General features: G+C 48.5%; 2 protein-coding genes across 13 annotated transcripts in view; one reads left to right on the forward strand and one right to left on the reverse strand.

Annotated features, from left to right (window-relative positions):
* Positions 1 to 46: 46 nt before the first annotated feature.
* DNAAF8 (dynein axonemal assembly factor 8) lies at positions 47 to 14061 on the reverse strand. 5 transcript variants are annotated; one of them, XM_040459113.1, is made up of 12 exons: positions 13696 to 14061; positions 13340 to 13444; positions 13041 to 13161; positions 11019 to 11192; positions 9473 to 9601; positions 6903 to 7415; positions 5067 to 5181; positions 3611 to 3749; positions 1988 to 2131; positions 1519 to 1617; positions 539 to 730; positions 47 to 263 (listed from the first exon to the last, which is right to left on the reverse strand). In XM_040459113.1, the coding sequence occupies exons 4-12, from the start codon at positions 11139 to 11141 to the stop codon at positions 125 to 127; spliced, it is 1593 nt and encodes a 530-aa protein (XP_040315047.1). In that variant the 5' UTR covers positions 11142 to 11192; positions 13041 to 13161; positions 13340 to 13444; positions 13696 to 14061; the 3' UTR covers positions 47 to 124. The 5 variants fall into 5 exon arrangements, with proteins under 5 accessions (XP_040315047.1, XP_040315046.1, XP_040315045.1 ...); XM_040459112.1 differs by lacking the exon at positions 13340 to 13444; XM_040459111.1 differs by having other exon boundaries at positions 13041 to 13444.
* Positions 14062 to 14134: 73 nt separating this feature from the next.
* Positions 14135 to 27705, forward strand: part of ANKS3 (ankyrin repeat and sterile alpha motif domain containing 3) — a 35606-nt gene continuing 22035 nt past the window's right edge. For 4 of the 8 annotated variants that reach the window (XM_040459098.1, XM_040459101.1, XM_040459100.1 and 1 more), the window contains exons 1-6: positions 14142 to 14243; positions 14374 to 14490; positions 18706 to 18877; positions 21305 to 21503; positions 21699 to 21820; positions 23845 to 23926. In XM_040459098.1, coding sequence (XP_040315032.1) covers positions 14397 to 14490; positions 18706 to 18877; positions 21305 to 21503; positions 21699 to 21820; positions 23845 to 23926 — 669 coding nt within the window. In that variant the 5' untranslated portion in view covers positions 14142 to 14243; positions 14374 to 14396. Of the gene's footprint in view, positions 14244 to 14373; positions 14491 to 18705; positions 18878 to 18919; positions 18944 to 21304; positions 21504 to 21624; positions 21821 to 23844; positions 23927 to 27705 lie in introns of those variants that run through there. The other 4 variants (XM_040459103.1, XM_040459104.1, XM_040459105.1 and 1 more) reach the window with 4 other exon arrangements.

Consider the following 27705-nt stretch of genomic DNA (forward strand, 5'->3'; position numbering starts at 1 on the left):
AGGGACTCAAGATCAGGCTAAATTCTCTTCAAAGACCCTTTCAACCTTGAAATTCTCTAAATATGTTTTATTGCAGTTTTAGTTTTAAAAAAGACCTCCTATGATGGAAAACAACAGATGCACCTTAAAGAGAAGACTGCAGGAGCAGTGAACACGCTGGACAGCCCCTCCGTCCGCACAGACTACCGTCTGCGGAGTCTCCCTCCAGACGCTTTTCAAAGGAGCTGTCGTCACTCTCTGTGTACAAATTTAGCATCTTTGCTCTGAGGGCATAGAATGATCACACCACATTTTAAGAGGTCTGGGTGACAGCCCCCCAGTCAGAGGGTCCCTGGGCTACATAAGCACATTCTCATGGAAACACGGGAGAGCCAGGGGACCACCAGGGCCCGGGTATGTCGATGGACAGTCGAATCATCCCGCCAAGCTCCTTCTCAGACCCAGTCCTGGAGGCAACTACAGCTGGCCCAGAGGAGGCACCCGGGCCTCCTTGGCTGTCCCTGGCCCAAGAGGGTCCTCCAGCGCCCTGGGGCAGCACCTGGTCTGGGTGCTCTGCTTCTCAGCCCGGTGTGTCACATGTTGCTTCCTCCTAGTTCTGGAGCTGGCTGTATCTTCAAGGACTTGAGCCTTCTGGCCACCGGGACCCTCAGTGGCTGGCAGATTGGGCTGAGCTGTCCCCTTCCGAAATGCCCTGAGCTGCTGGAGAAGCTGACTCTTCCCAGTATAGTCCCTGTGACATATGACAAGCAACCTCAACACCAAGTGGAGCCAGACCCCCCCCCCCCCCCCCCATCCAGAGTGCTTCCAGAAGCATGTTCACTGGTTCTCAAGACAGTTAAGATTTTGGCCTCTCAGCCCTTGCTGGGTCATAGGGCATGTTAGCATGTTAAAGGCCTGTGGGAAGAAACCTATGTGATGCTTCTCAACTCAGATTTTTCTTCTTTTTTCCCATACACCTAATGATGTTCCATTTTAGGGGGAACACTGCCTTTGACTCTGACATTCCCACAGAGTAGGATCCACAGGCTTTTCAATTCCAAAAACTATAGATACAGCATATAAGTCTAAGTGGCCCCATGACCACCATGTGGGGCCTCTGCATGATGGGGAGTGGAAACTTCTCTGAATTTAACATTGCACTTCTTAATTCACCCTGGCTTTTCCTTTCTAGCTAATAGCCATCACTTTATTCCATCCTGAAACTTCTTTTCACTTCCAATGCTATCAGCAGTAGGGACCAAATCAATTTGGAGAGCTATTTTTTAGAAGGAAAGTATTAATCCCTTCTCAGGAGCAAAGTGAGGTATCCTTGGTGATGTCAGGAGGACAGCAGCCCAGGCTGGGCCCCAAGTGGGCTCCCACGGGCCACCTCCCAGACCACCCCTAGGCCCACACGTGCTGGCCCTGTGGGTGCAAGACAAAGCTGAAAGCACAAACATCAAACGTGCCAGGCTGAGGGCTTGCTGTGGAAAGCAGAGATGGACCATGCCCAGGTGGCGGGAGCCCCTTGGTGGTTACCGTAGCACCTGGGAGGAATGACACTCCTGCTCTGCTGGGCCCTGTTGGTCTCCAAGAGCCGCTGTCTCTTCCTCCTCCTCGCTGTCAGAGGAGCTGGAGCTGGAGGTGATGAAACCTGGGTTCACACAGATTGTATCCCACGCCACCCAGGCCTCCCAACTGACCCAAGACCACTGAGGTTTCCTGCCAAGTGGTGGAGGGACAAACTCCAGGGCGATGTACCAAAGCCTAGACTGCTGGCTTTAAGCTCTGCCTGGGTTCTGCTCTCCCTGCAGGGAGACCCTGCTGATGGGACCAAGTGGGACTGCCGGCCAGGCTCAGCTCCTGGCTACGAGCACTTCTCCACCAAGCAGTGCTCTGGTACTAGCCCACATGGGCGCTGTCCCACACCATCCCACCTGTCGAAGCCCCTGCTCCTCCTGAGGCCAACGTGGCTAATGCAAAACAGGGCTGTCACCACTTCCAGTACCTTTCTGAAGACCCAAGGTCCGATGGCTCCGTGGGCCGCAAATCGATGAAGACAGTAGGAGGCTCTGCTGGGCCCCTTAGCTGCAGGCCGCTGGCCAGCCTTAGGCCCAGCTCAGCCTGGAAGCCCGGCTCCATCCGAGCAGTTCTGAGATAAGAGAGCAGGGTTTTCTGAGTCACTTCTGGGTGATTATGGTGTGACCTGTGCTGGTCTCAGGGCTGCCCCCAACTGGACGCCCACCATGTACAGGGCACTGAGCTAGGCCCTGTAAGTGCCCCTGTTCTTTTGCTCTTCAGAACAACCCTCAAGATTTGGCCAACAATGCCCAACAGAACCATCCATGGTGACTGACATGTTCAGGGTCTGTGCTTTCCCATGTGGTAGCCACTGGCCAAAGGTAGCTACTTAAATTTACATGTTAGCTAATTGAAATCAAATAAAAAAATAAAATTAAATCATTTCCTTGGGGCACCTGGGTAGCTCAGTCATGATCTTTGGCTCAGGTCATGATCTTGCAATTTATGGGCTGGAGCCCCGCATCAGTCTCTGTGCTGACAGCTCAGAGCCTGGAGCCTGCTTCAGATTCTGTGTCTCCCTCTCTCTCTGCTCATCCCCAACTCCTGCTCTGTCTCTCTCTCTCTCAAAATTATTTTTAAATTTTTTTTTCAACGTTTATTTATTTTTGGGACAGAGAGAGACAGAGCATGAACGGGGGAGGGGCAGAGAGAGAGGGAGACACAGAATCGGAAACAGGATCCAGGCTCTGAGCCATCAGCCCAGAGCCTGACGCGGGGCTCGAACTCACAGACCGCGAGATCATGACCTGGCTGAAGTCGGACACTTAATCGACTGCGCCACCCAGGCGCCCCTCTCTCTCAAAATTAAATAAACATTAAAAAAATATGTAAAAAAATCATTTCCTCATTTGTACGAGACATGTTTCAAAGGTTCAGTAGCCACGTGTGGCCAGTGGCTATCAATTGGACAGTGCAGGTCTAGATATTTCTACTGGACACTGGGTTGCTAGGAACAGAAGCCCACTCCAAGTAGCTCAGGTGAAAAGGGGGATTCAGTGGCTCTCAGATTCCTAAAAAGAGTGGAACAACCAAAGTGTGGGAAGCTAGGCTTTAAGGGATCCTGGTGCCCTGTCCCCACCTCTTCCCTTTCGGCTTCAGTCTTTCTCACTACAGCTGGCCTTTCTCAGCCCTCCCATCCCCATCCGGACACACTGAGACTGGGAATTCTCAGGGAAAGGCTCTGATTGGCCTGGCTTGGGTCACAGGCCAGTGCTAGCCTAACAGTCTGACAAGGCAGGTCCTTGTCTGGGGAAGTCATGTGGATGATGGAGGGAGGGTTCCTATAGAGTGTGCAAAGAGTAGGTGCTCTGAGGCTCGAGTCCCAGCCCTGCCATCTATGGCCTAGACAGGCCAACCTCTGAGCCTCAGTTTCCCCATCTATAACACGGGGGGATAAGATAATAGCAGCACCTACCTGATCAGACTGTTGAGATGAAATGAGAAATATACATCAAGTGCTCCCCCCCCCCTCCAGGTAGGCCTAATAAATGCTGCAAGTCCATGGGCCACTTCCACAGAGGACAGGGCTGTAGCTGGCAAGAAGTCCCACCTGCTGCTGGTCTCCCACTGCTTGGTGTCCTGGGGCGTGTCAGCAGGTGCCTTCCAGGCAGAAGAGGCCCTGGATTGTGTGGCACCCAGGAGGGCGAGCCGTTCCATGAGCCTGTCCTGGGTGTTGAGCAGGGTGTGGTCTGAGGGCAGAGCGGGGAGGCTGCTTAGTGGGGACACTGCCCCTGTTTGATTTACAGTAGTCTGAGCTACTGATTCCCCTTGGAATCCTTTGTGTAGACACACCTCACCTTGTACACGTCCTCTGCCACTCAGCACTGTACAAAGACCCCCACCTCCAGCTCAGCAGGGCCAGGGGAGTGGTGTGTACACAATCCCCATAAAGAGGGAGTGACTTACTACTAACAGTTTACCTCACTCCTCAGTCCCACATGTCAGAGGGAACCATAATTAACAATTACCACTTAAAAAAAAAAAAGGCAACAGGATTATCCTCTGTAGATTTTTTTTCACTATATAGATTGTCTTTCCATGTTAACATACATAGATTACCTTCATTGGGTTTTAGTGCATTTTGTGCTGTAACTGCTTTAGCTTGACTCCTATAGAATATTGAATATGGGTCATTTCCAAATTTTCACAATTATAAACAGTATTGCAACAAACATCCTTGAATACACACCTTCACCCACTGGGGTATTTAGCATAGACTTTAGCAGTGGAATAAGTGGATTGAAGGCTTAAGTGCCTTTAAAATAGAGAATGGATTCTGCCACATTGCCCTCCAAAACAGGTGCGTGGATTACAGCCGCTGCCTTACAGGAGAGAGGGTTTCTCCACACCTTGCTGTAAGGCATTAAATTACAAACAAAAAAGCAAACAAAAAAACCTTGTTCAAACAGCACCAGGGGCTCAGTCACAGAGGGAGTTTGCTCCGGAATTGGAACCCGGAACCCACAAACCTCCTTGCTCCTTTGCTTCACTTACCTTTGTGGCCCGGGATGGATGAAGAGGGAAGAGGAGCTTTCCTTTTATTTACAGAACTGCCCAGAGCGAGCCCACAGGTGCAATGGCAGTAATCACATCCCTGGCTTTCTCGGTAAATGGGGAGATGAATGGAAGCAGAGTTTGCTTAGGAGCTGGGTGAAGAAGCACAAAATGCAGGTTGGTTTGCTCTCAGAGAGAGAGAGGAAGGCCTGAGGGGGTGGGCAGGAGGAAAAGGTGTGGGTCAAGGGTAGGGACCGTGTCTGAAGGCCCCCCTGGTATCTCCAGAGCCTCTTCCACTCCAGACACCAGCAGGGGGTCATATGTATAATGAATGAGTGAGTGAATGAGTGGATGGGTGAAATTTCCACGGGCTGGCACCTGACCTGTGTGGGACCATGAGGGCTGAGCAACAGAGAGGACATGGTGGGCTGCCAGGCTGGCCCTATTTTTGAGAGCCCCTGGAAAGAGCTGCTTATGGGGATGCATTTGGGCCCTGGCGTTCAAGATCAGACCTTGGCCCAGGCGGTCAGCTGCCCACCACGTAGCTCCAGGTGCGCGATCTCCCCTGTCATCTTCTCGCCCTGCCAGACTTTGAAGGATGTGATCCAAATCCCACTCTTCAAGTTGCTGAAATAATTAAAGGAGTGATTAAAATGCAGCCACAGGGTCCTGGCAGCAGGAGTGCCTGCTTCCACAGCTGCCGTGACCAACAGAGGCCATCGTGGGTTGTTTTGGGTTAGAAATGAGGGTTTGGGTGCCTGCCCACATTGGCACGGGCTCCCTCTCTCACCCACACCTCCATTAAGGTGGGTGGGGCCAGCGTCTCCTGCCTTCTCTTTCCTTTGCCTTTTTTAGGCAACACTTTTGTTTTTGGCACAGAGACACTGTTTGACCTGGAAACCCCAGTGTTGTCTTAAAACTCTTTAGGTTCATACAGGTTTAGAGTGGTGGGAGGTTAAAACGTTTTGCTCTCTTAAGGAACAGATTGTTCTGGGCAGGTGCTCCCACGCAAGGACCTGGAAAAGAGCGCTGGGGGCGTCCGGGTGTGGGGAGAGGAGGGAGGAAGGTAATTGGGAATTGATGTTCCTTGTAGCTCCTTGTGGCCCTAGGGTGAGTGAAAACAGAAGTGTTTGGGGGCCAGCAGAATGGAAAGAATGGCTTGTTTAAACCACAACCGATGAGAATGAAATTGGTAAAAATGACCTCCATGTACAACCTGATACCGTTTTTCTATGTTGTTAAAATTATCAAAATTTGAAAATAAGGCAAAAAAAGGAATTGTGTGATGTTTAAATGTCATGCTGGAGCTTTTGTGACAAGCCCACCTTTCTGGGGACAGTAATTTGGCTTGCACAGTTGACCAGGGCCCACCTATTTTACAACTTTGTAAACTGAGAACAGGTACAGTGGGTTTTTTCTGTCTGGTAGAGGTGATAACCCCAAAAGTAACAAAAACTTGTTGTTACTTTTGTTAGGATGTTGACCAATTTTGTACTTAGTATAGCAATTTTATCTCAGCACTCCTTTCTTTTTCCGCAGTTTTACAAAATCCCAGTTTCTCATAATCTCTTTGACCTGGCTTTGTCTTCCTGCCGGTTCCCTCATTAATGAGAGAAATACAACGTTAACAGGTGCTCACACTATTTGTGTGAAAGTGACAGCTTTAAGATTTTGGGAATTGTGCTTCAACAAAGTTTGTTCTATATCTTATATGTGGTTGTCTGTCTTTATAAACATGCTTTAGATTAGTATTCCTCCAGCCCTTCCTTCCTCCCTTCCCTTCTTTCCTTCCTTTTAAAGAAGGATGGAGTCTCCTTGTTCTTCCTTATTCTCGTTAACTCTACCTAAGGATGGTCTGTCTGTCAGGACCACACACCCACTGAGACAGGCACGGCTGATGGCTGGGGGACCTAGGACCATGTGCCTAGGGACTTAAGGTCATTGCTGTAGACTGAATGTCTGTGTCCCTCAAAAATCCACACGTTGAAATCCTAATGCCCAATGTGATGGTGTTTGGAGGTGGGACCACCGGGAGGTGATTATGTCATGAAGGTGGAGCTTTTATAAAAAGGCCCCAGAGAGCTCCCTCGCCTCTTCCACCGTAAGAGGACACAGCCAGATGTCAGGAAGAGGCTCTCACCAGACACTGAATGTGCTGGCGCCATGATCTTGGACTCCCCAGCCTCCAGAACTGTGAGAAATGAATTTCTCTTTAAGCCCTCCGTCTGTGGCATCTGTTATGGCAGCCCAGGTGTAGAGGGCAAGCCCTCAGGTTGTCCTGTGGAGGACCAGCTCACGGCCAACGTGCAGGGGACGTCCTGAGGAAGCACAGGCTGGAAGATGCCTACCTTGAGGGAGAGCACCAGCCGTCCTTCCCGGGGCCCCTCTGGTGGCGTCTCTGGTATTGGAACTGCCACTGCCGCTGCACAGGGTGCCTCTTCCACTTGACTTTGGTCACTGCAGGCTGGGTCCTGGGCATCCCAGGTGACTTTATGGAGTATGTCCTTCTCAATCATCTTCCTTCTCTCCTTTCGGAGGGCTCTGCGGTCTGCATAGTCTGCGGCCCAACCGGTTTGTGAGGCAGCGCTCAGGGGCTCTGCTTTCAGGTCGCCTTCCCAGGGGGACAGGGTGGCTTCCCCCTGCAGCCCTTGGTGAGGACCCTGGGTGCTGAGGGACACAGCCCCATGGTTGTCTTCCTGCCACTTGGGGGTGTCCTTGGGCACCCTGAGAAGAGAACTGGTTTCCCCACAGCTGTCTATAGGCCCGCCAGGGTCTCCACCTTGCAGAGAGGCAGAAGCCTCTGTCCTTGGGCCCCACTCTCTCCAGGGTTCTGTGCTGGGTTCCACAGGCACTGCACCTGGCTGTGGACAAAATGGGTGTCCTCAGCGTTCTCAAAAACATACTTGAGGGAATTTTTGTGTGTATGTAGTAAAACAGGTATGTAACATAAGATTTGCCATTTTAACCATTTTATCATTCTGTGACATTAAGCACATTCATAATGTGCAATCGTCGCCACTATTTCCAAAGCTTTTTTATCACCCCAAAGAGACTGCACCTTCCCTCCCCGCCAGGCCCCTAGTAACCTCCAGTCTACTTTCTGTCTCTATGGATTTGCCTGTTCTAGATATTTCATATAGGTGGAATCACACAATACTTGTCCTTTTGTGTCCTTTGGCTTAGCTTAGTGTTTCCAAGGTGCGTGGAGGTTGTGGGTCAGTACTTGATTCTTTTTTATGGAGTGCATAATATTCCATTGTATGGACTATGTTTTGTTGATCCATTTCATTTGTTAGTGGCCATTGGGTTGTTGTTACCTTTTGGCCACTGCAAATAGGCCACACAGCTGTTAAGGGGTAGACAAGATGAAACCTAGGCCCTCTGACTCCAGAGCAAGCCCACAGCCTCTGCCCCCATGAGTGAGGACAGACTTTCCTGTCCCAGATTGGGAAAAAAAAATTCTCCAGGACAGTTGCTGAGGTAATTGTAGAAATGAAGAAAACGCAAGATAAACTCACGTGGACATCCCTGCACCTGAACTAACTACAGGTCTTGGCAGGCCTGGGAATTTCAGACGTTCTTCTAGGTGTAGCTGAGTGAGGGAGTCATGATGATGAATGTTCTGTAAGATGACCCTGTATCAGTGCTTGCACTGAGATTTCCAGAACTCTCAGCACATAACCCCTGCCTCTAAACTGGCACTGAGACTTGACCAAACTCTAGAATGGCTTTTAGCAGCACACGGCTAGCATGACCCCAGTCCGTGAAAACATCTGCCTGAGAAAGCTCAGTGCTGTGGGGAGAATTCAGTGTTTGTTCCAGCCAACACCTGATGAGAGGCCCCTGACCTCCCTTTCTTAAGAGCATTTCCTAAAAAGGGCTTCAGACTCGGAGCTACGTGTCTCTTACAACCCAGAAGCATCTGTCCTGGGCCTGAGAGCCTTTCCTTTGGAATGTTCTCGTCAGGAAGGACAGGGCCTCTGTCTCCCTTCTTCCAGGGAGGATAGACTCCTGACTTCCATATCTGCCAGCGGACACGCCTGGCCTAGTCACACCCACGCTGGCCTGCTCTTTGTGATCGTTCACTTCTCTGACTCTAGTGAGCCCTGTTCTCCCCCTCCCTCGGTCTCCCTTGGAAACCCCGGTCACCTCTGCACAAGTCGGAGAGAGCTCAGCTCTTTCCCTGCTGTCAGCAGTTACCGAATGAAACCTGCTTCCCCTGCTTTGACGAATGTCTGGCTGTGCTGGTCTGTGACAGCATACCCACTTCCCCTAGTTAATGAGTGACAACTAGTCATAATAATTACAGCAGAGGTAGGCCTGTCTCCCAGAGCCTTTAAGAAGAGCCAAAAGGCCTGATCAGTTGGGGACCTGCCCGGTGATGAAAGTCTATTGATGGGTTCTATTTATAAGGGCAGCAATTAATTTTAAGCATCAAGCCTTTTTTTTTTTTTTTTTTTTTTAGCAGCAGGCAAAAGTTTATTAGAATATAGGATTAGAAAGGAAGAATAGTAGGAAAGCTCTCTTTACAGAGAGGGGACATTCGAAAGTGAATGCCCCAAGACATTAATTTTAGATAGAGTTTTTGGTCTTACCTGGGGCTGTGGGAAATGAGAAAAGAAGATGGAAAATTTGCTCTGATAGTTGGCGATGACTGTGATACGTGGTTACAGAGTGTGCTTTGGCATTTCTAATTGTTTCTTGTGTTCACCTCACCTCTCCAGTGAGGGGCACCTTCTTACCTCTCAATCCCCACTGTCACCCTTATTAAATCAACAAATGTTTAGGGAGTGCCGCAGTTTTGACCTCTTTGACCCGCACCATAGGGTCAGGTGAGAGCGCGGACACCCACACCCACACCCCATTCTGCCCGCAGGGTCCCAGCTTTGTGGATCCCCGGGGCCTGCCTTCTACAGACCTCAGAAGACCCATCAACCGTAGCAAGCCAGGCCCCGGCAGGGTCTTCAGCCAGCTCCTCCGACAGGTCTGGGATCAGGGCAGTGTGATCTCGCTGGAAGATGAACAGCTCCTCTGCCTCGCAGTCCGACTGTGACAAATGAGAGGACTTTTGAATTATAGGGCAGCAGGCAGAGCCAGGAGGGCCTCAGCCTCCGTCTGCCCTTGCCCTGCTGCTCAAGAGTGATCTGGGGAGATCAGCTTTCTCCCAGAGGTCTTTGGCCTGGCTGGTTCCTGCCACTGATTTAGAAAAGGGCTCGGCTGCACAGCCTCGTGAAGTGAGATCCCGGGCTCCAGTTGTGCACATACCTGCCACCCCCTAAGACCTTGAACATAACAGGTGCTCAGATAACACCTGGCACTGAATGAACAGGGCAGCAAGGTGGTAGCTGAGAGAAGAGCCCAGCTCTCCCCCTGGCCTGTAACCTTTAGCCATCACATAAACGACACAGTGTCTTAGCACCTCTAAGGGGAGGGGGGCACTTAGAGTCACCAGCTCACCTTGCAAGGATATCTGAAGATGAGAACGAATGAGGCTGAAGACATGAAAAGGTACTGGGGTCATGTTATCTACTCTCCGTTAGCTTTGTCGCATGCTGGAAGATACCTGAGGCCCAGGACGCTCTGTTTGTCTTTGTAGGCATCCCAGGAAGGACCCAAACCTGTCAGGTTACTTCTAAATGCCTAGCTGCAAACTGTGAGTTTGGCACCCACTACTAGGGAGCGGCTGCCCAGGGCCTTGTCTACCTTTCTTCATCGATAGGGTCACTGCCATTCTTGTGTGTGTGCACATGCCCACTTTTCACTAGGCGGAGAAGCTGGCACAGCTCATTTAAGACTGAATTCAGGGGCGCCTGGGTGGCGCAGTCGGTTAAGCGTCCGACTTCAGCCAGGTCACGATCTCGCAGTCCGTGAGTTCGAGCCCCGCGTCGGGCTCTGGGCTGTTGGCTCAGAGCCTGGAGCCTGTTTCCGATTCTGTGTCTCCCTGTCTCTCTGCCCCTCCCCCGTTCATGCTCTGTCTCTCTCTGTCCCAAAAATAAATAAACGTTGAAAAAAAATTTATAAAAAAAAAAAAAAAAACTGAATTCAGAGTCACTCTTGTCACCCAGTGTTCTCAGTTCAGTGTTTGATATCAGTCAGTAGAAACTAGAAACACAATTACGATCATGGGGAGGCAGGGTCTGCCAGGTGTGTAATGTCACAAAGGGCTTCTTATTCTTGAAGAGGCAAAGTAGGCTCCATAAATGTTTGTTGAATGAATGCATGCCACCATTTCAATGCATCACGATAAGCTCTTGGAGGAATTCTCCGGTGATAATTTCAGGTCACTGAAATGGCCCGTAAGGATGCCAAGTATGAATAAATGTATTCGGAGGACAAAAAGCAAAATTATGACAAATGCAGGAGCTGATAAGCTCCAAAGCTGTTCTTGGGTCAACATTGTGCTTGCCATGGGAAGAAAGGGCAATCGGGGCCCAGGAAAACATAGGAAGAAGGCGCTTGCTTACCAAGGAGGAATCGGAGTCCAGAGATGGGAGCTGCTCCCTGACGGCCTCAAGGATGGCATCCCAGGGCCCTGTCTGGGAGGCCCAGGGAGGTGGGGACTCCTCATCTTTGTCCTGGGACGCCATGAGGACCCAGGCTCCAGGGATGCTGCTCAGCGTGCCATCATCCAAGCAGCCCTGGAGAGGACACAGGGTGAGGTGAGAGGGTTCCAGGGGCCAAGGGCCAAGAGCTCAGGGTGGGGCAGTGGGAGGGGGCTGCCTTTTCAAAGCGTCTACCACCCTGTGGGGGGTGAAAACAGACTGCCAGACCTCCCATTGGTTTCCCTTCTGGTTCTCCAGGTTCCTGTTCCTGTTAGTCAATGTGACCACACGTGTGTGTATGTATGTGTGTGTGTGTGTGTGTGTGTGTGTGTATGTGTGTGTTTGAACAACACAGGTTGGAACTGCATGAGCCCACTTATATGCAGATTTTTTTTCAATAAATGCAGTTAGTACAATAATGTATTTTCTCTTATGATTTTCTTAACATTTTCTTTTCTCTAGCTTATTTTATGTGGGAATGCTGTATATAATACATGTAACATACAACATGTGTTAATCTTCTAATGATGTTATTGGTAAGGCTTCTGGTCAACAGTAGGCTGTTGTCGCTAAGTTTTTAGGGAATCAAAAGTTATATGTGGAGGTGTGCCTGGTTTGCTCAGTCAGTAGAGCATGTGACTCTTGATCTTGGGGTTTTAAGTTTGAGCTCCAAATTGGGTGCAGAGATGACTTAAAAATAAAATCTTAAAAAAAAATTTTTTTTAATGTTTATTTTTGAGACAGAGAGAGCATGAACGGGGGAGGGTCAGAGAGAGAGGGAGACACAGAATCCGAAGGAGGCTCCAGGCTCTGAGCTGTCAGCACAGAGCCCGACACGGGGCTCGAACTCACGGACCGCGCGATCATGACCTGAGCCAAAGTTGGTCGCTTAACCAACTAAGCCACCCAGGCGCCCCTAAAAATAAAATCTTAAGGGGGCACCTGGGTGGCTCAGTCAGTTAAGCGTCCAATGTCCAACTCTCTCTCTCTCTCTCAAAAAAATAAGCATTTAAAAAAAGATTTTATTTTAATATTTATTTATTTATTTATTTGGAGAAGGGGGAGGGTGTGCATGAACGCGGAGGGGCAGAGAGAGAGATTGAGAGAGTGAGAGGGAGGGAGGGAGACAGGGGATCTGAAGCGGGCTCTGTGCTGAAAGTGAAGAGCCCAATGCAAGGCTCGAACCCGCAAACCATGAGATGATGACCTGAGCTGAAGTTGGACGCTTAACTGACTGAGCCACCCAGGTGCCCCTAAAAGAAAGAAAATCTTAAACATTATATGTGGATTTTTGACTGCGCGGGGTATTGGTCCTCCTAAGTCCTGTGTTCAAGAGTCAACTGTATGTGTGTATGTATATCTATATATATCTAGATGTATATATCTATAATATATAATGTAACCATATACATACATATGTAGGTATATGTATATGATAAATAGAATGATATATGTGTACGATATACAGATTATGTAAGGTATTTATATCCCAAGTAACATAAATCCCATTACTATCTACATTTTATAGACTCAGAGAAGTTACATTGTTAGTAAATGGCAAAGACAAAATTTGTAGCAAAGTTAGAAGGGATTTCAAGCCTCACTACACTTTACTGCCCCTCTTACAAAGGAGTCCCCAGGAAAGTTTTTTTGGAGTCACCACTTAACCCCTGACACCCAGGCATTTAACCAGCCCCTTCCATCTTTTGTACTCCTAACAGGAGAAGGCCTGGGCCCTCAGGGGTCAAGGTAGCTTTAGGAATGTGGGATGATGGTACTTCAGAGCCAGTGTCTGGACATCCCCTGCAACCCCCAGATATAGCCCACTGTGCCTATACTATGAGAAGAGAGCACTTCCGCCCTAGCCCTGCCTGGCTATTATTACTCTGTGTCAGGGCCCCCATGAAGGCAGCAGTAGCAGATGTGAGTGGTGGGGGTACTTGCTTTTGTGCTCACAGAACCTGGAGCAGGAGCTTGGTGCACCTTGAACTGTGAACAGCAGGGTGGGGACGCAGCTCATAACACATCAGCGGATGTTTTTTGGAACCGGGCTCTGTAGGGCAGACTGTAGCGTAACAGAATCACCAGATATTCTAGGTTCATCAGACAGGCAAGGCAACAGGGTAGGGAAAGGCATTACAGGTTGCAGCAAGAACATGTACAGTGGCTCAGAAGAGTGAAAATTGCCCAACATGTTGGGGGTAAGAAAGTATCTGCTGCGAGAATATGCGGTGATGACAGACCAGATCGCGGAGGGTCTTGAACACCACGGCGAGTTCACTTTATCCTGCTGACTGGGGTTAACGCCTAAAGCTAAGCGGCGGAGCTGCTCGAGTCTCCTCCGAACCCTGGAGCAAATTCCACATCCGTTTCTTCGCTGCAGCCCGTTAGCCCCGCCCCTATCCTCGCCCCCGCCCTTCTGGCCTGGGAGCCCCGTTGTCCTGACAACTGGACGCCAACAGCCTCCCGGACCAGTCTTTTAAATTCTAAAGCTGGGAAACAGGAAAACACGTCGCTCGTCTTCCCACCCGTCCCCACCCACCCGTTTCCCGCCCCCGTCCCATCAAAATCCCGACATGTACCTTCGGAGGCCACTCACCTCAGGCCTCTACCTCCCCTCTCTGCGCAGTTTTGACAGGACTATAAACAGTTCCCAGTGCGTTCCTCCGGACCCGTTCGCTCCCCCGGGCCGCGGCGCAACTACTGAGGCTGTCACCGCCTTTGGAATCCCCCCTCGGCAGTTTTACATTACTGGACTGCCAACCGCACTTTTTCCCCCCACTCCTCTTTCGGGACTTGGCGCGTCCTGCCTCTCTTGAAATAGGATTGGTTTCCCTGGCTAGCGGAGGGGAGGGGCAAGGCGAACTCCTCCTGTTGATTGGCTGCCGCGGGGGTCACACAGCGAGCCGGGCGAGCTGACCGGAAGGCTCGGGTGCGGGACGGACAAATTCTACAGCGCCGGGAGCGCCCCGCGGCCCGGCGAGAGTCCCGGCGTGCTCCGCGCCTCCCGCAACCACTTCCGGGGCGGGAGTGGGGCCGCGGTGTCCGGGCGCTGCGGCGGCAGCCCGCGCGGAGGGAGCCCGGGCGTGCGTGGCGGCGAGCGCGCCGGGCTGAGAGAGTGCGGCGGCGCACCGGGACTCAGCGCAGGTACGCTCGGTGGCGGCCCGACACCGCCTGGGGCCGGCACTTGCCGCCTGCCTGTCTGCGGCCAGGCCCGGCCCGCCGCTTGGTAGCCGCGTGAGTTTCTGGCGACGCTTCCGCTTTTGCATCCTTGTAGAGGCGACGGCAGAGCCACGTGCCATGTGGGGTTACCAGGAGGAGGTGTCAGGGGATGTCTGTGCGGTCTGGCCTGGCGGTGTTCTCGAAGGACCCACCCCGGGGCCTGACAACCAGGGTGGGTACCCCAGTCTGCGCGAACGGCTCACGCGTCAGGACGAGACGGGCTGCCTTTGGGCTTTTGCAGACTTCCTCCCTGTGGGCGTGGCGGCCGACTATCAGCGTCATTATTTTTTAGTTAAGGTTTTTGGGTTATTGAAAAGGTAATGGATACTAAGCAAGTCTACAAATGTATGGATGAACGTAATCGTTTTATTCATAACAAATATCCCATCATTGTAGAGTGTGTGACATGTGGCATGGTGATAAAAGAAGTACCAGTAGCTTTACGGCCCCGTGGCATCCGAGTTCTCCCTCCATAGGCTCCTAGAGCCGGGCCTGGTTGTGATTGCCGCCTTGCAGAGTGAGAGACACCTGAGCCTCTAATAATAAGAGAGACCACATAGGGGCACCTGGCTGGCTCAGGCAGTTAAGCTTCCGACTCTTGGTCTCGGCTCATGACCGGCTGAGGTCATGATCTCATGGTTTGTGAGTTCTAGCCCCGCGTGGGGCTCCGTGCTGTGGCTGCGGAGCCTGCTTGAGATTCTCTCTCTCCTTTCTCTGGCCTTCCCCCACTTGTACTTTCTGTCTCTCAAAATAAATATATAAATAAACTTAATTTTTTTTAATGTCTATTTATTTTTGAAGGGGAGAGAGACAGACTGCGAGTGGGAGAGGGGCAGAAAGAAAGGGAGACACAGAATCCGAAGGAGACTCCAGGCTCTGAGCTGTCAGCACAGAGCCTGACCCGGGGCTCTAACCCACAAACCAGGAGATCATGACCTGAGCCGAAGTGGGACTCTTAACCTACTGAGCCACCCAGGCACTCCTGTAAATAAATAAACTTTAAAAAATATATGAGAGACTGCATGGACTCTACTCTGGAGGAGGCATTTGGAGTAAAAGAGACCCACCTATAGGAGGCTTGAGGGATGTGTGGAAAGGGGCCCTTAACTGGTACTCGGCTTATTTGGATTCTTATCCAGTATTTGTTGGCTTGGACTATTCAGGTTGGGGTTTCTTGCCTGCAGAGTGAGAAAGATGGTTGATCTCAGGCCCTGCCAGTGTGAGGGGGTGGTGGTACCAGAACACTGGGCTTTGCTCTGAACTTGGTTACCTACAGGCCCCATCATATGTACACATATTCTGGCCAAGGGCTTACAAGATTCTTTGTCCCTCAGATTGGTGGCTTGTTAGTTGTTTGGCCATCTCAGCTGTTACCTGGAGTGTGGAAGCGTTCTTTAGTAGAGACTGAGGTCCTAATGCATCTGTGAACTGCTGGAGTGCCTTTAGGTCATCTGAATGGACATGACCCTCCTTTCTCTCTTTGCTATAGTTGTTTCCTTGTTCTCTCCCACCCATAGTAGGTAGGAGACAAAAGTTACTTGGGGACCTAAAGGTTCTAATAGGAAGCTAATGGCCTGGCATTGATTTGGTTAGGATTCCCAGAATAAAGGACTTTCATGGACTCCTCATCCTGGTATAGTGGCTCTCCAGGAACGTTCCACCACCCCACACATTTTCCAGTGTATCACTTTCCCATCCCTCCTGTTTTCAAGGAATGTATGGGTGGATTCCTACTCAGTCAACCTTTGCCAAACACCAATCACATCATAGTTTCTGTGCTGGGACTTACTTGTCTTTTCTTTTTAAAGATTTGTTTAAAATTTTTACATTAGGGTGCTCCTGGGTGGCTTGGTCGGTTAAGTGTCCGACTTCGGCTCAGGTCATGATCTCACCGTTCTTGGGTTTCAGCCCTGTGTTGGGCTCTGTGCCGAGAGCTCAGCCTGGAGACTGCTTCAATTTCTGTTTCCCTCTCTCTCTGCTCCTCCCCCACTCACATTCTGTCTCTCTCTCTCCCAAAAATAAACAAGGATTAAAAAAAATTTTTTTTAATAAAAAAAAATGTTTACATTAAAATTCACTCATTTGGTGTTTGGGTCTATGAGGTTTTTTTTGTTTTGTTTTTGTTTTTTTTTTTAATTTATATATGAAATTTATTGTCAAATTGGTTTCCATACAACACCCAGTGCTCATCCCAAAAGGTGCCCTCCTCAATACCCATCACCCACCCTCTCCTCCCTCCCACCCCCCATCAACCCTCAGTTTGCTCTCAGTTTTCAACAGTCTCTTATGCTTTGGCTCTCTCCCACTCTAACCTCTTTTTTTTTTTTTTTTCCCTTCCCCTCCCCCATGGGTTCCTGTTAAGTTTCTCAGGATCCACATAAGAGTGAAACCATATGGTATCTGTCTTTCTCTGTATGGCTTATTTCACTTAGCATCACACTCTCCAGTTCCATCCACGTTGCTACAAAAGGCCATATTTCATTTTTTCTCATTGCCACATAGTATTCCATAGTGGATATAAACCACAATTTCTTTATCCATTCATCAGTTGATGGACATTTAGGCTCTTTCCATAATTTGACTATTGTTGAGAGTGCTGCTATGAACATTGGGGTACAAGTGCCCCTATGCATCAGTACTCCTGTGTCCCTTGGATAAATTCCTAGCAGTGCTATTGCTGGGTCATAGGGTAGGTCTATTTTTAATTTTCTGAGGAACCTCCACACTGCTTTCCAGAGCGGCTGCACCAATTTGCATTCCCACCAACAGTGCAAGAGGGTTCCCGTTTCTCCACATCCTCTCCAGCATCTATAGTCTCCTGATTTGTTCATTTTGGCCACTCTGACTGGCGTGAGGTGATACCTGAGTGTGGTTTTGATTTGTATTTCCCTGATAAGGAGCGACGCTGAACATCTTTTCATGTGCCTGTTGGCCATCCGGATGTCTTCTTTAGAGAAGTGTCTATTCATGTTTTCTGCCCATTTCTCAACTGGGTTATTTGCTTTTCGGGTGTGCAGTTTGGTGAGCTCTTGATAGATTTTGGATACTAGCCCTTTGTCCGATATGTCATTTGCAAATATCTTTTCCCATTCCGTTGGTTGCCTTTTCGTTTTGTTGGTTGTTTCCTTTGCTGTGCAGAAGCTTTTTATCTTCATGAGGTCCCAGTCATTCACTTTTGCTTTTAATTCCCTTGCCTTTGGTGATGTGTCGAGTAAGAGATTGCTACGGCTGAGGTCAGAGAGGTCTTTTCCTGCTTTCTCCTCTAGGGTTTTGATGGTTTCCTGTCTCACATTCAGGTCCTTTATCCATTTTGAGTTTATTTTTGTGAATGGTGTGAGAAAGTGGTCTAGTTTCAACCTTCTGCATGTTGCTGTCCAGTTCTCCCAGCACCATTTGTTAAAGAGACTGTCTTTTTTCCATTGGATGTTCTTTCCTGCTTTGTCAAAGATGAGTTGGCCATACGTTTGTGGGTCTAGTTCTGGGGTTTCTATTCTATTCCATTGGTCTATGTGTCTGTTTTTGTGCCAGGGTCTATGAGTTTTGATTAACGTATAGAGTCAACATATCTACCAACCAGTATGTAAAACATTCCCCCCAAATTCCCTCTTGCTGTCCCTTTGTGGTCCCCCCATTCCTAACCCCAGTCCCGCTGATCTGTCCTCCAGCCCTTCCATTTTGTTTTTTCTAGAATGTCCTGTAAATGGAATCATAAAGTAGGTAGCCTTTGAGTCTGACTTCTTTAGCACAGTGAGTTTGATGTTCATTCATATATTGTGTCTATTACTGTGTGTGTCAACTGTTTGTACCTTCTGTTTATTAGTAGCGTTCCAATATACGGCTGTGCCACTGTTTACTTATCCTTTCGTCCATGTGTGTTTAACAACAGCCCCTTGAGCTATGCCCGCATTAGCGCAGAAGTAAAGACTGGAGATGGTAAATAGCAGAGCTAAATTTTGATATAACTCCCAAGTCCAGGCTTCTTTCCCACCACACCTAAGAGTTGATTAGGTCCAGTGACCCAATTAATGTTTCTTAACTGCCCATCCAAGAGGTTGTCAGGCTTCCTGAGTTCCTGGAGAGTTCCCTTGGTAGAACTGGGGCCTGAGGGTTGATGAAGGAAAGTGTCCACTGCAGTATGTGACTCACCATATATGCTCCTTTCTTTGTGTCTGGTGACAAGCTCACCGGTATTAGAAGGATGGAGCTGCCCAAACCATATGGCACTTAATGATAATCTTCTAAGTCTGTCCCAGGAGTTGGCTGCATTGAGTGGCAGTCTGCTAGGATAGTGACCAGCCGCCTACTGCAGGTGGGAGTGTGACCATCCTGTTCTGTTCCCTGGAACAACCAGGAAGGAATGCTCTAACCCCTCGATCTCCCTCCACAGTGATGTCGGAGCTCAGCGATGAAGCCAGTGAGCCAGAACTTCTGAACTGCAGCTTGTCCATGTGGCATGGGCTAGGTGCTCAGGTCGGCCGGGAGGAGCTGGCCGTCCCCTTGGATCTTCACACAGCTGCTTCCATTGGCCAATATGAAGTGGTGAAGGAATGTGTGCAGCGGTAAGAGACCTTGGGAAATGTTCCTGCTCAGATTTTGAGTACCGTCTCTGTGGCTTCAGATCCCAGGTAGGGCTGTCAGTGAGCTTATGGGGCCTTGCACACAGTCGCAGACATGGAACACACCGAGATATATCCCTGTGTCTGTCGGACAGCTGTCACTAATGATTTAGGCTGGACACGAATAAGTCCGTTTTTATTCCTAAGAAGAAAGCGACAGTTTGGGCTTTTTTCATAAGCTTATGAATCATTTCAGACTTTTGTTAACTACAGTCATTTTATGGTTTTTACTAATTGCAGAAGTGCTCAGACAAAACAAAAATAAAGTTAGAAAGTGATGCCCTGTGGCCTCCTTTCCCCAGGAGATTCATTTTTATCCCTTGTGCCTTCCTGTCACTCTGGCTTCTACCATAGAGGACGAGGAGGTGGGATTCATCTTCCTCTCTGGGGATCGCCAGAGAGGATTGCCACCTGCAGTCTTACACATGTGTTAATTTAGTTTTTGGAAAAGGACCAATCTCCTTGCCTCCACCCCTTACATCCACCTCATTGTTTCTGTTTCTCATTGACAACTAGTGGAACCATCTATGTCTATATCTACGTGTGCCTGTTTCAGTTCCTGGGGAGCCAGAGCAAAGCCTTGTATAAGCCCTGGGTTTCTGGTTCCTAAGTCATAACTGCCACTTATAAATATGTGGCCAGTTAAGTACAAGTATAGCACTGTGGTAAGACATAATGTTTTGTACTCCTGTACCAGGTGGCTTTTGGAATGTTAGCTGGATACACAGGCAGCACATTCCCTCACAGGGTCACTGAGACCCCAGTTACAACTTTGCTCCTTTGGTGTTCTTGGGTTTTTAAGCCTTTGGGTGTACTGTTTAAATGCATAGTCCAGGAAGGCGCCTGGGTGGCTCAGTCGGTTGGACATCCGACTTCAGCTCAGGTCATGATCTCACAGTTTGTGGGTTTGAGCCCCACATCAGGCTCTGTGCTGACAGCTCGGAGCCTGGAGCCTACTTCGGATTCTGTATCTCCCTCTCTCTCTGCCCCTCCCCCACTCTCACTCTGCGTCTCTCAAAAATAAATAGAACATTACAAAAATTAATAAATCCACAGTCTGGAATGGCTCCACAGGGGAGAGGGGAAGTGTTTGTGCTCTGGTTGGGACTGTAGCCCTAGCTGACACCAAGGCTGCTGACAGTAAGCAGACTGGGACCTGAAGCGAGTAGAGGCATCAGAAGGGAGGCTTGGGCCCAACTGGACATGTCAGAGCCTCAGAGACACTCTGTGGAGGGCTGGGCTCTTCTCCACATGGAATTGAGCCACCAGCAAAGGTCATCTGGCCAGGATGGACTGGTCTCTGTGCCCTCTCCCAGCCAATGGCTACCATTGCATTCCTGGGATCAGGACCTTCTGGAATGGCTGCATGGGTATCCCGGAGTGAATAGAAGGTGCTAGCAAATGGAACATAATTGTCTGGTGTGGCTTCTTGTGTCCAAACCTCTGAGAGGCACAGACTGTGGGTTGACTGTCAGACTGGACTGCCAGATGCTAGCTTCCAGCTGTGGCAATGAGAGCCTCGCCTACCTCCACTGGAGGCTGGGATTGTGCAAGAGGAAAGCTGTGGGGCATGAACCATGCGGGGTGTTCTGGAAGTAGATGTTATTTCCATGCCCCAGGCCCAAACTCTGGGGTAGGAAGCCCATAATTTTTTTTCCTGGGGGAAACGCTTCTTTAGAATTTTGGTGGAAATCAGTGAAAAAGATAGGATCCTCTGGGTACTGATTTTCCAAGAATGTTTTTGTAGGATGAGGTGATGAGAGAGAAATCTTACCCATTGTCTGAGTCCCTTCCCCTTTCCTTTCCACCCAGCACCGGACTAGCAGATCCTGGTCTGTTGGAAGGCAATCAAGGCTCCGGGTCACAGTTTCTTGACCTTGGCACTCCTGACAATCTAAGCCAGATCATTCTCTGTTGGGAGGCTGACTTGTGCATGCAGGATATTTAGCGGCATCCCTGGCCTCCGTCCCCTAGATGACAGTAGCTTTTCCTTATGCACTTGTGAACCAGTAATGTGTCCAGACTTTGCCAAATGTCTCCTGGGGGGCAGAATCCCCCAGTTGAGAACCGTCTGTGTTGCTGGGGGTAGGAAAGAAGAGAATTGCTGGCCTTGGGATAGGAGGAGGGGCCAATGAGAATGTGCAGTTGGAGGAGGAAGATAGCCCTGTGGACTTTGCAGAGGCAGCTGTACAGCAAACCTAACTGTTCCCCTGTCTTCCTCCCCTCCCCTATGATGTCCAGCGTGGCAGATAACTTCTGCTTCCTGGCTGTACTTCCCCCTCTTTGTCTTGGCCTGGCCTTGCCGCTGGCTTTGGTAAACCTCACACGTGAGATGGCGGGACATGTCTAGCATATCTTGCATTTGTTTAGGAGAGAGTTAGATTTGAATAAGAAGAATGGTGGTGGCTGGACCCCGCTGATGTATGCTTCCTACATTGGACATGATACCATCGTGCACCTGCTGCTTGAGGCGGGGGTGAGTGTGAATGTGCCGACCCCAGAAGGGCAGACTCCACTGATGCTGGCTTCCAGCTGTGGCAACGAGAGCATCGCCTACTTTCTCCTCCAGGTGAGCTACGAGGGGACTCAGGCTAAGAAATGTGCGGGGCTCCCGGCTCTGGCAGAGACGTGAACCACCGCAGACCATGGTGTGCGTGTGCGTGTTCGTGTAATCACTTTGATTCTTGCAGTGTGACGGCCTGGAGGGCGCCCGCCCCACACAGAGGAGCTGAGGCTGTAACGAGCATTCTGTGTTCTCTTGAAGCAAGGTGCCGAGCTGGAAATGAAGGACATTCAAGGCTGGACTGCCCTCTTCCACTGCACCAGCGCTGGGCACCAGCAGATGGTCAAGTTCCTTTTGGACAGTGGAGCGAATGCCAACGTGAGGTGATGACCAGGTCTTTGGTGGTCGCTCTGACTCTGAGGAGGGCAGCTGGGGAGGCTAGAGTGCAGAGTAGCCCCTGCCTTGGGCAGAGGGGACAGTCCTGTCCAGGCATGGGGAGCTTGAGGATAGGCTGAGCTTTTTCCTCCATCTGTCAGGGGACATTGGGTACAGCACTTTAAGTGCTCTGAGTCTCATTTTCTTCCTTCCTCCCTCCCTCCCTCCCTCCCTCCCTTCCTCTTTTTTTATTAACTTTTTAAAATATTTATTTATTTTTGAGAGACAGAGACAGAGTGTGAGCAGGACAAGGGCAGAGAGAGAGGGGGAGACACATAATCCGAAGCAGGCTCCAGGCTCCCAGCTGTCAACACAGAGTCCCAACCCACGAACTGCGAGATCATGACCTGAGCCACAGTCGGACGCTTAACCGACTGAGCCTCTCAGGTGTCCCTCTTTTTTTTTTTTTTTTTTTTTTAATGTTTATTTATATTTGGGAGAGAGCACAAGCAGGTGAGGGGCAGAGAGAGGAGGACAGAGACTCTTAAATGGTCTCTGTGCTAACAGCAGGGAGTCAGATGGGGCTCAAACTTGTGAACCGCGAGATCTTGACCTGAGCCGAAGTCACTTAACTGACTAAGTCACCCAGGTGCCACTGAGCCTGAAAACTGGGGATGACAATACCGGTGTCATGGAGTTGTTAGAAAAATTACATGTTCTGTCACACATCAGGGGCCTGGGCCTGGCATTGTGAATGGCACTCCGTTTACATGCATTAAATGCTAACTCCTTTCTCCTTCTTGCCTTTGTCTGTGTTGGGTGAGGTGATGCTTTGAAAGTAGTCATGAGTTTTGTAAGCCGGAAGGGGTGTTGTCGTCCAAAGCATGTCACAGTGATAATCCCCTTTCAGCACAGCAAGTACCAGCCCCGCATCCACCTGACACTGTGCACGCCCCTGGCTGAAGCCATCTCTTATAAGATACATGCCACCGTTTCATATGCCACTGAGGAAGAAGTGCCACTGATCAAAATGCCACTTGCCTGTTGATTTTAAGATAAATTCTGGCTTGGGAGATGTTAAAATGCAAAAATGGTGTATCTTACAATGGATGAAACCCAGGATTTAGCTTGGTTCCTGTCTTCTAGACCAGTCTGAAGGGAAGTGAGGGTCAGAGGGCAGCTGTAGGCAGTGCTGAGCAAATTGTAAGCAAACCCCAAAATAAGCATCAGATACTAGGCAAACTAAGGACAAGGTAGATGGTTGGTCCTGGAGCTTTTGGGAGGGTTTCTGGAAGATGTTGAGCTCAAGGCATAGGATCTGGATAGGTGGAAGGGACACGCTGGCTTTCTGTGTGCAGTGAAGGGCGACAGTTGCTTTCGGCTTGTAATTAAAATGGAAATTTAAGAGGTGGCAAGTGGAAGCAGCTTAGGAGTGATTATCGGGAGCACCTGGGTGGCTCATTCAGTTAAGGGTCCTACTCTTGGTGTTGGCTCAGGTCATGAGATTGAGACCCATGTTGGCCTCTGTGCTGACAACGTCGAGCTTGCTTGGGATTCTCTCCCTCCCTGTCTCTCTGCCCCTCTCCTGCTCTCTGTCTCCCTCTTTTTTTTTTTTTATTTAATTTTTAAAGTTTATTTATTTACTTTGAGAGCACGAGTGGCAGAGTAGCAGAGAGAGAGGGAGACAGAGAATGCCAAGCAGGATTGAACTCACTAAACCATGAAATCATGACCTGAGCTGAAACTAAGAGTTGGATGCTTAACCGACTGAGCCACCTGAGTGCCCCCTCTTTCTCTATCTCTGTCTCTCTCAAATAAATAAACTTAAAAAAAGGGTAGAACCAGAAGAATTTATGAGGCTGATGTGTTAATGTGAACTTTTTCACATGTCTCTGTTGGTTCTGGGGAGAGGGAGACCTCTGTGCTTAGGGAAGGGTGACTTTATACCAGCTTGGTCTTGTCTGCAGCAGGGAAGCTTCTGCGTGGCAAACTTCTCTCCAATAATTGTCTGACCATGGCCTCTGTCTTGTAGGGAACCAGTATATGGATTTACTCCTTTGATGGAAGCAGCTGCCTCTGGCCATGAAATAATTGTGCAGTATTTTCTCAATCATGTAAGTGACCCTGTTTGTTAGCTTACACTTTAGTCACAGCAGGTGAGGAATCTTCTCCTTGAAGTATGAGCTATCACAGAGTTTTCTGCTGCACGGAAGTAGCCGCTTTCTATTTATTGAGCACGTTTTCATCGTATCTGTGGATGCCAAGTGTTGTGTGGCACTCAGGTACAGTGGTGAGTAAAAATAGACACCTGTTCCTGTAATGCTATCATTTCAAAACTGTGGAAAATATGTTTTAGAAAGTAAATAACTTATCCCATTACTTAAAAACATTAGAGTAAGAATGCTAAGATCTTCCTCCCTTTTCAGCCACCCCCTGCTTCTCCCCAAGGTGCCCACTTGGTTTGAGGCAGCCCCAGACTCTTCTGCTTAGGAAGGTGTACCTGTAGACAACTATAAACACAGTGCTTTCCATTTTGAGCGGAGTGGGATTCTACTGTGTATTTACTCTGCAGCTTTTAGAAGATCACTTAATATGCAATAGACCTTTTTTTTCCTTCTACAGTATATATGGGTGTAATTAATCAGTTCCATAGTAGTTGAGATTTAGGTTTCTTACATTTTACAGTTATAAACAGTGCTCTAGAGACCCTCTCTGTACAGGGAACTTTGGCTTGCGTGCAGGTATTTCTGTATATCGTATTTCTGTAGGAGGGGTTGCTGGCGTTCACATGTTAGTTTTTAAAATTTTTTTTTTTAATTGATTTTTGAGAGAGTGCAAGTCGGGGAGAGGTAGAGAGAGAGGGGGACAGAGGATCTGAAGCAGGCTCCACGCTGACAGCAACAAGCCCGATGTGGGACTTGAATCCACAAACCGTGAGATCATGATCTGATCCAAAGTCGGACACTCAACGGACTGAGCCACCCATGCAGCCCCAACTCACATGTTGAATTGTAAATCAAAACTACTGGGATGTCTGTAACATAAAAAGACAGACAGTAATAAGTGGGTGAGGATGTGGACAGTTGGAAGCCTCTCACACTGCTGACAGGAATGTAAAATGATGCAGCCTGTTGGGAAAACCGTCTGGCAGTTTCTCAAACAGTTAAACATAAAGCCACTCTCCTCCGTATCTACCCCCAGAGAATTGAAAACAGGTCCACACAAACACTTAACACACAATGTCCACAGCAGTGTTTTTTCGCCATAACCAAAAGGTGGAAATCCACATGTCCATCAACTGATAAATGGATAAGTAAAATGTGGTCTTTCCACACAATGGAATGTTATTGAGCCATAAAAAGGAGTAAAGTTCTGACACCTATTACAACATGGACCTTGAAAATACTACTGAGTGATAAGAGCCAGGCACAAAGGACCACATATTGTATGATTCTTTATACTTGAAATGTCCTGAATGAGCAAATCTGTAGAGATAGAAAGTAGATTAATGGTGGCCTAGGGCCAGCAGCAGCGGGTGGGAAGGGATGATGAGAGATGGGAGTATTGGAAAGAGGGTAGTATTTAAGGGGTACAGGATCTCTTTTCAGGGTGAGAGAAATGTTCTGAAATTGATTGTGGTGATGGCTGCATGCCTCTGAATTATACATTGTAAGTGGGTGAATTGCATGGTACGTGAATTATATCTTAATAAAGTTGTTGAAAAAGTTCAGGAGAAATAGAAGTCCTAACAAATTCCCACTGAAGGGTGGTCTCTTGCTTCCCCACCAGTAGTATGTGAAGGGGCCCATTTTCTCATGTCTTCACCAGCTCAGGAACTTACTCGTGTTAAGTTTCCGCCAATGTGGTGACAGAAATGTGGTATCTCGTTTGGGTTTGTACTTATTAGTGAAGTTGAACATTTAAGGATACATTTATTGGCCAATTTGTATTTTTTTTATGAGTTTTCTCTATTTTGGGGCCCACTTTATTGGATAGTTTGTGTTTTACTTACTCATTGGTAGAAACTTGAACATAATACAATGTTAATAGGCTGTTTTTCTTTGAAAAAGAATTTTGGGGATAGTACACTTACATGAGACAGGGGTACAGGGAGCCTGCCTGCCCCCTTTGCTGCAACCTGCTTCTCAGCTTGATTTTTTTTTTTTTTTTAACTGTCTATTGGGGAGATTGTTCTATATTAGTGTATGTTAAGCTCTCTTCTCTCTCTCTTTTCATGGCGGCACAGCACTCCCTTGTAGGGATGGATCAGAGATTTGACAGTGGTCTGTGGATGAAATGAGGTCGTTGCCAGCCATTTGCTGTCACACACAGTGCCGTGGAGACTTTCTGCACATACATCTCTGCACACGTGTGTGACCACATCTGTCTGGTTGAGTAATGAAGGTAGAATTTTGCGTGGAGTGTAAGTACAGTCTTAACATAGGTGTTGCTCACTTGCCATCTGAAGAACAAACTGTACAAGCTTCCATTCTCTCCACAGTAGCAAGAATTATGAACCTTAAATTTTGATTACTTATTTTTGAGAGAGACAGACAGGATGCAAGTGGGGGTGGAGCAGAGAGAGAGAGAGAGAGACACAGAATCTGAAGCAGGCTCCAGGCTCTGCACTGACAGCGCGGAGCCAGACACACAGGGCTTGAACCCATGAACCGTGAGATCATGACCTGAGCTGAAGTCGGATGCTTAGCCAACTGAGCCACCCAGGATCCCCTCTTTCCTTTTTTTTTTTTTTTTTTTTAATGTTTATTTATTTTGAGAGAGAGTGCATGTGAGTGGGGGTGGGGCAGAGAATCCTAAGCAGGCTCCACGCTCAGCACAGAGCCCGCCGCAGAGTTTGATCCCACAATTGTGAGATCAAGACCTGAGCTGAAATCAAGAGTCGTATGCTTAACCGACTGAGCCACCCAGGCGCCCCCCTTGAAGTACTGTCAACATACAGAAAAGTACAGAAGATAAATCTAATACCACCCACATGATCCCAGGGTGACCTCTCTGCAGATGTTGGTCTGTACCTTTCCTGTCCCTGAGTTTATACTTTCATCACGCACTGTGTGACCTCAAGGAATGCACAGATTGTTTTATATATTTTATTTTATTTTATGTTATTTTATTTTATTTTATTTTATTTTATTTTATTTTATTTTATTTTATTATTTTATTTATTTTTTTAACGTTTATTTATTTTTGAGACAGAGACAGAGCATGAATGGGGGAGGGTCAGAGAGAGAAGGAGACACAGAATCTGAAACAGGCTCCAGGCTCTGAGCAGTCAGCACAGAGCCCGACGCGGGGCTCAAACTCACGGACCGCGAGATCACGACCTGAGCCGAAGTCGGACGCTTAACCGACTGAACCACCTAGACGCCCCTGTTTTATGTATTATAAAGATACGTGTAAATAACATGTCAGACTGTTACGTGTCATTCAACAGAGTTCTGGTACTTGGAGATACAGTTCATTCATTTTGACAGCTCTGTGTATGTTGAACATAAGAGTATTTTACATTTTATTCATTCCTTTCTTAGTGGACATTTAAGTTGTTTCCACTTTGCTATTGTTGACAGGGCTGTGGTTCTCGTTTTTTACTTGTCTTCTCGAGCATGTGTGGAGGGATTTTAAAGAAATCAGAATATATTCTTCAAGTAGAATTTTTTTGTGTGTAGGGTGGGTGAATCGTTACCAGACAGTGTTAACTGACTTTCCTGATTGATGTTCTGATCGTTGTAGCTCTCATCCTGTATGCCCTCAATAACACTTGGTACACTGTCAGATGAGCTGTCTCCTGCTTTTGCCTTTCTCTGATTTCTGGTGAGGTTGAGCATTGTTTCGCATATTTATCAGCCATTTGGGCTTTCTTTTTGCAAATAATTGT

This window comes from Herpailurus yagouaroundi, unplaced genomic scaffold, assembly GCF_014898765.1.
Source record: "Herpailurus yagouaroundi ecotype Mexico unplaced genomic scaffold, PumYag 222, whole genome shotgun sequence".
Lineage (NCBI taxonomy): Eukaryota > Metazoa > Chordata > Mammalia > Carnivora > Felidae > Herpailurus > Herpailurus yagouaroundi.

What these genes read in the sequence shown, in the direction of transcription:
- DNAAF8 (XM_040459114.1), bottom strand. Translation starts at nt 11,141, where the DNA reads ATGGCGTCCCAGGACAAAGATGAGGAGTCCCCACCTCCCTGGGCCTCC. An exon ending in AGCTGACCGCCTGGGCCAAG is followed by an intron (nt 3,750 to 5,066) that starts GTCTGATCTTGA and finishes CTCTGCCCTCAG; the next exon opens with ACCACACCCTGCTCAACACC. An exon ending in CATTCCTCCCAGGTGCTACG is followed by an intron (nt 731 to 1,518) that starts GTAACCACCAAG and finishes CATATGTCACAG; the next exon opens with GGACTATACTGGGAAGAGTC.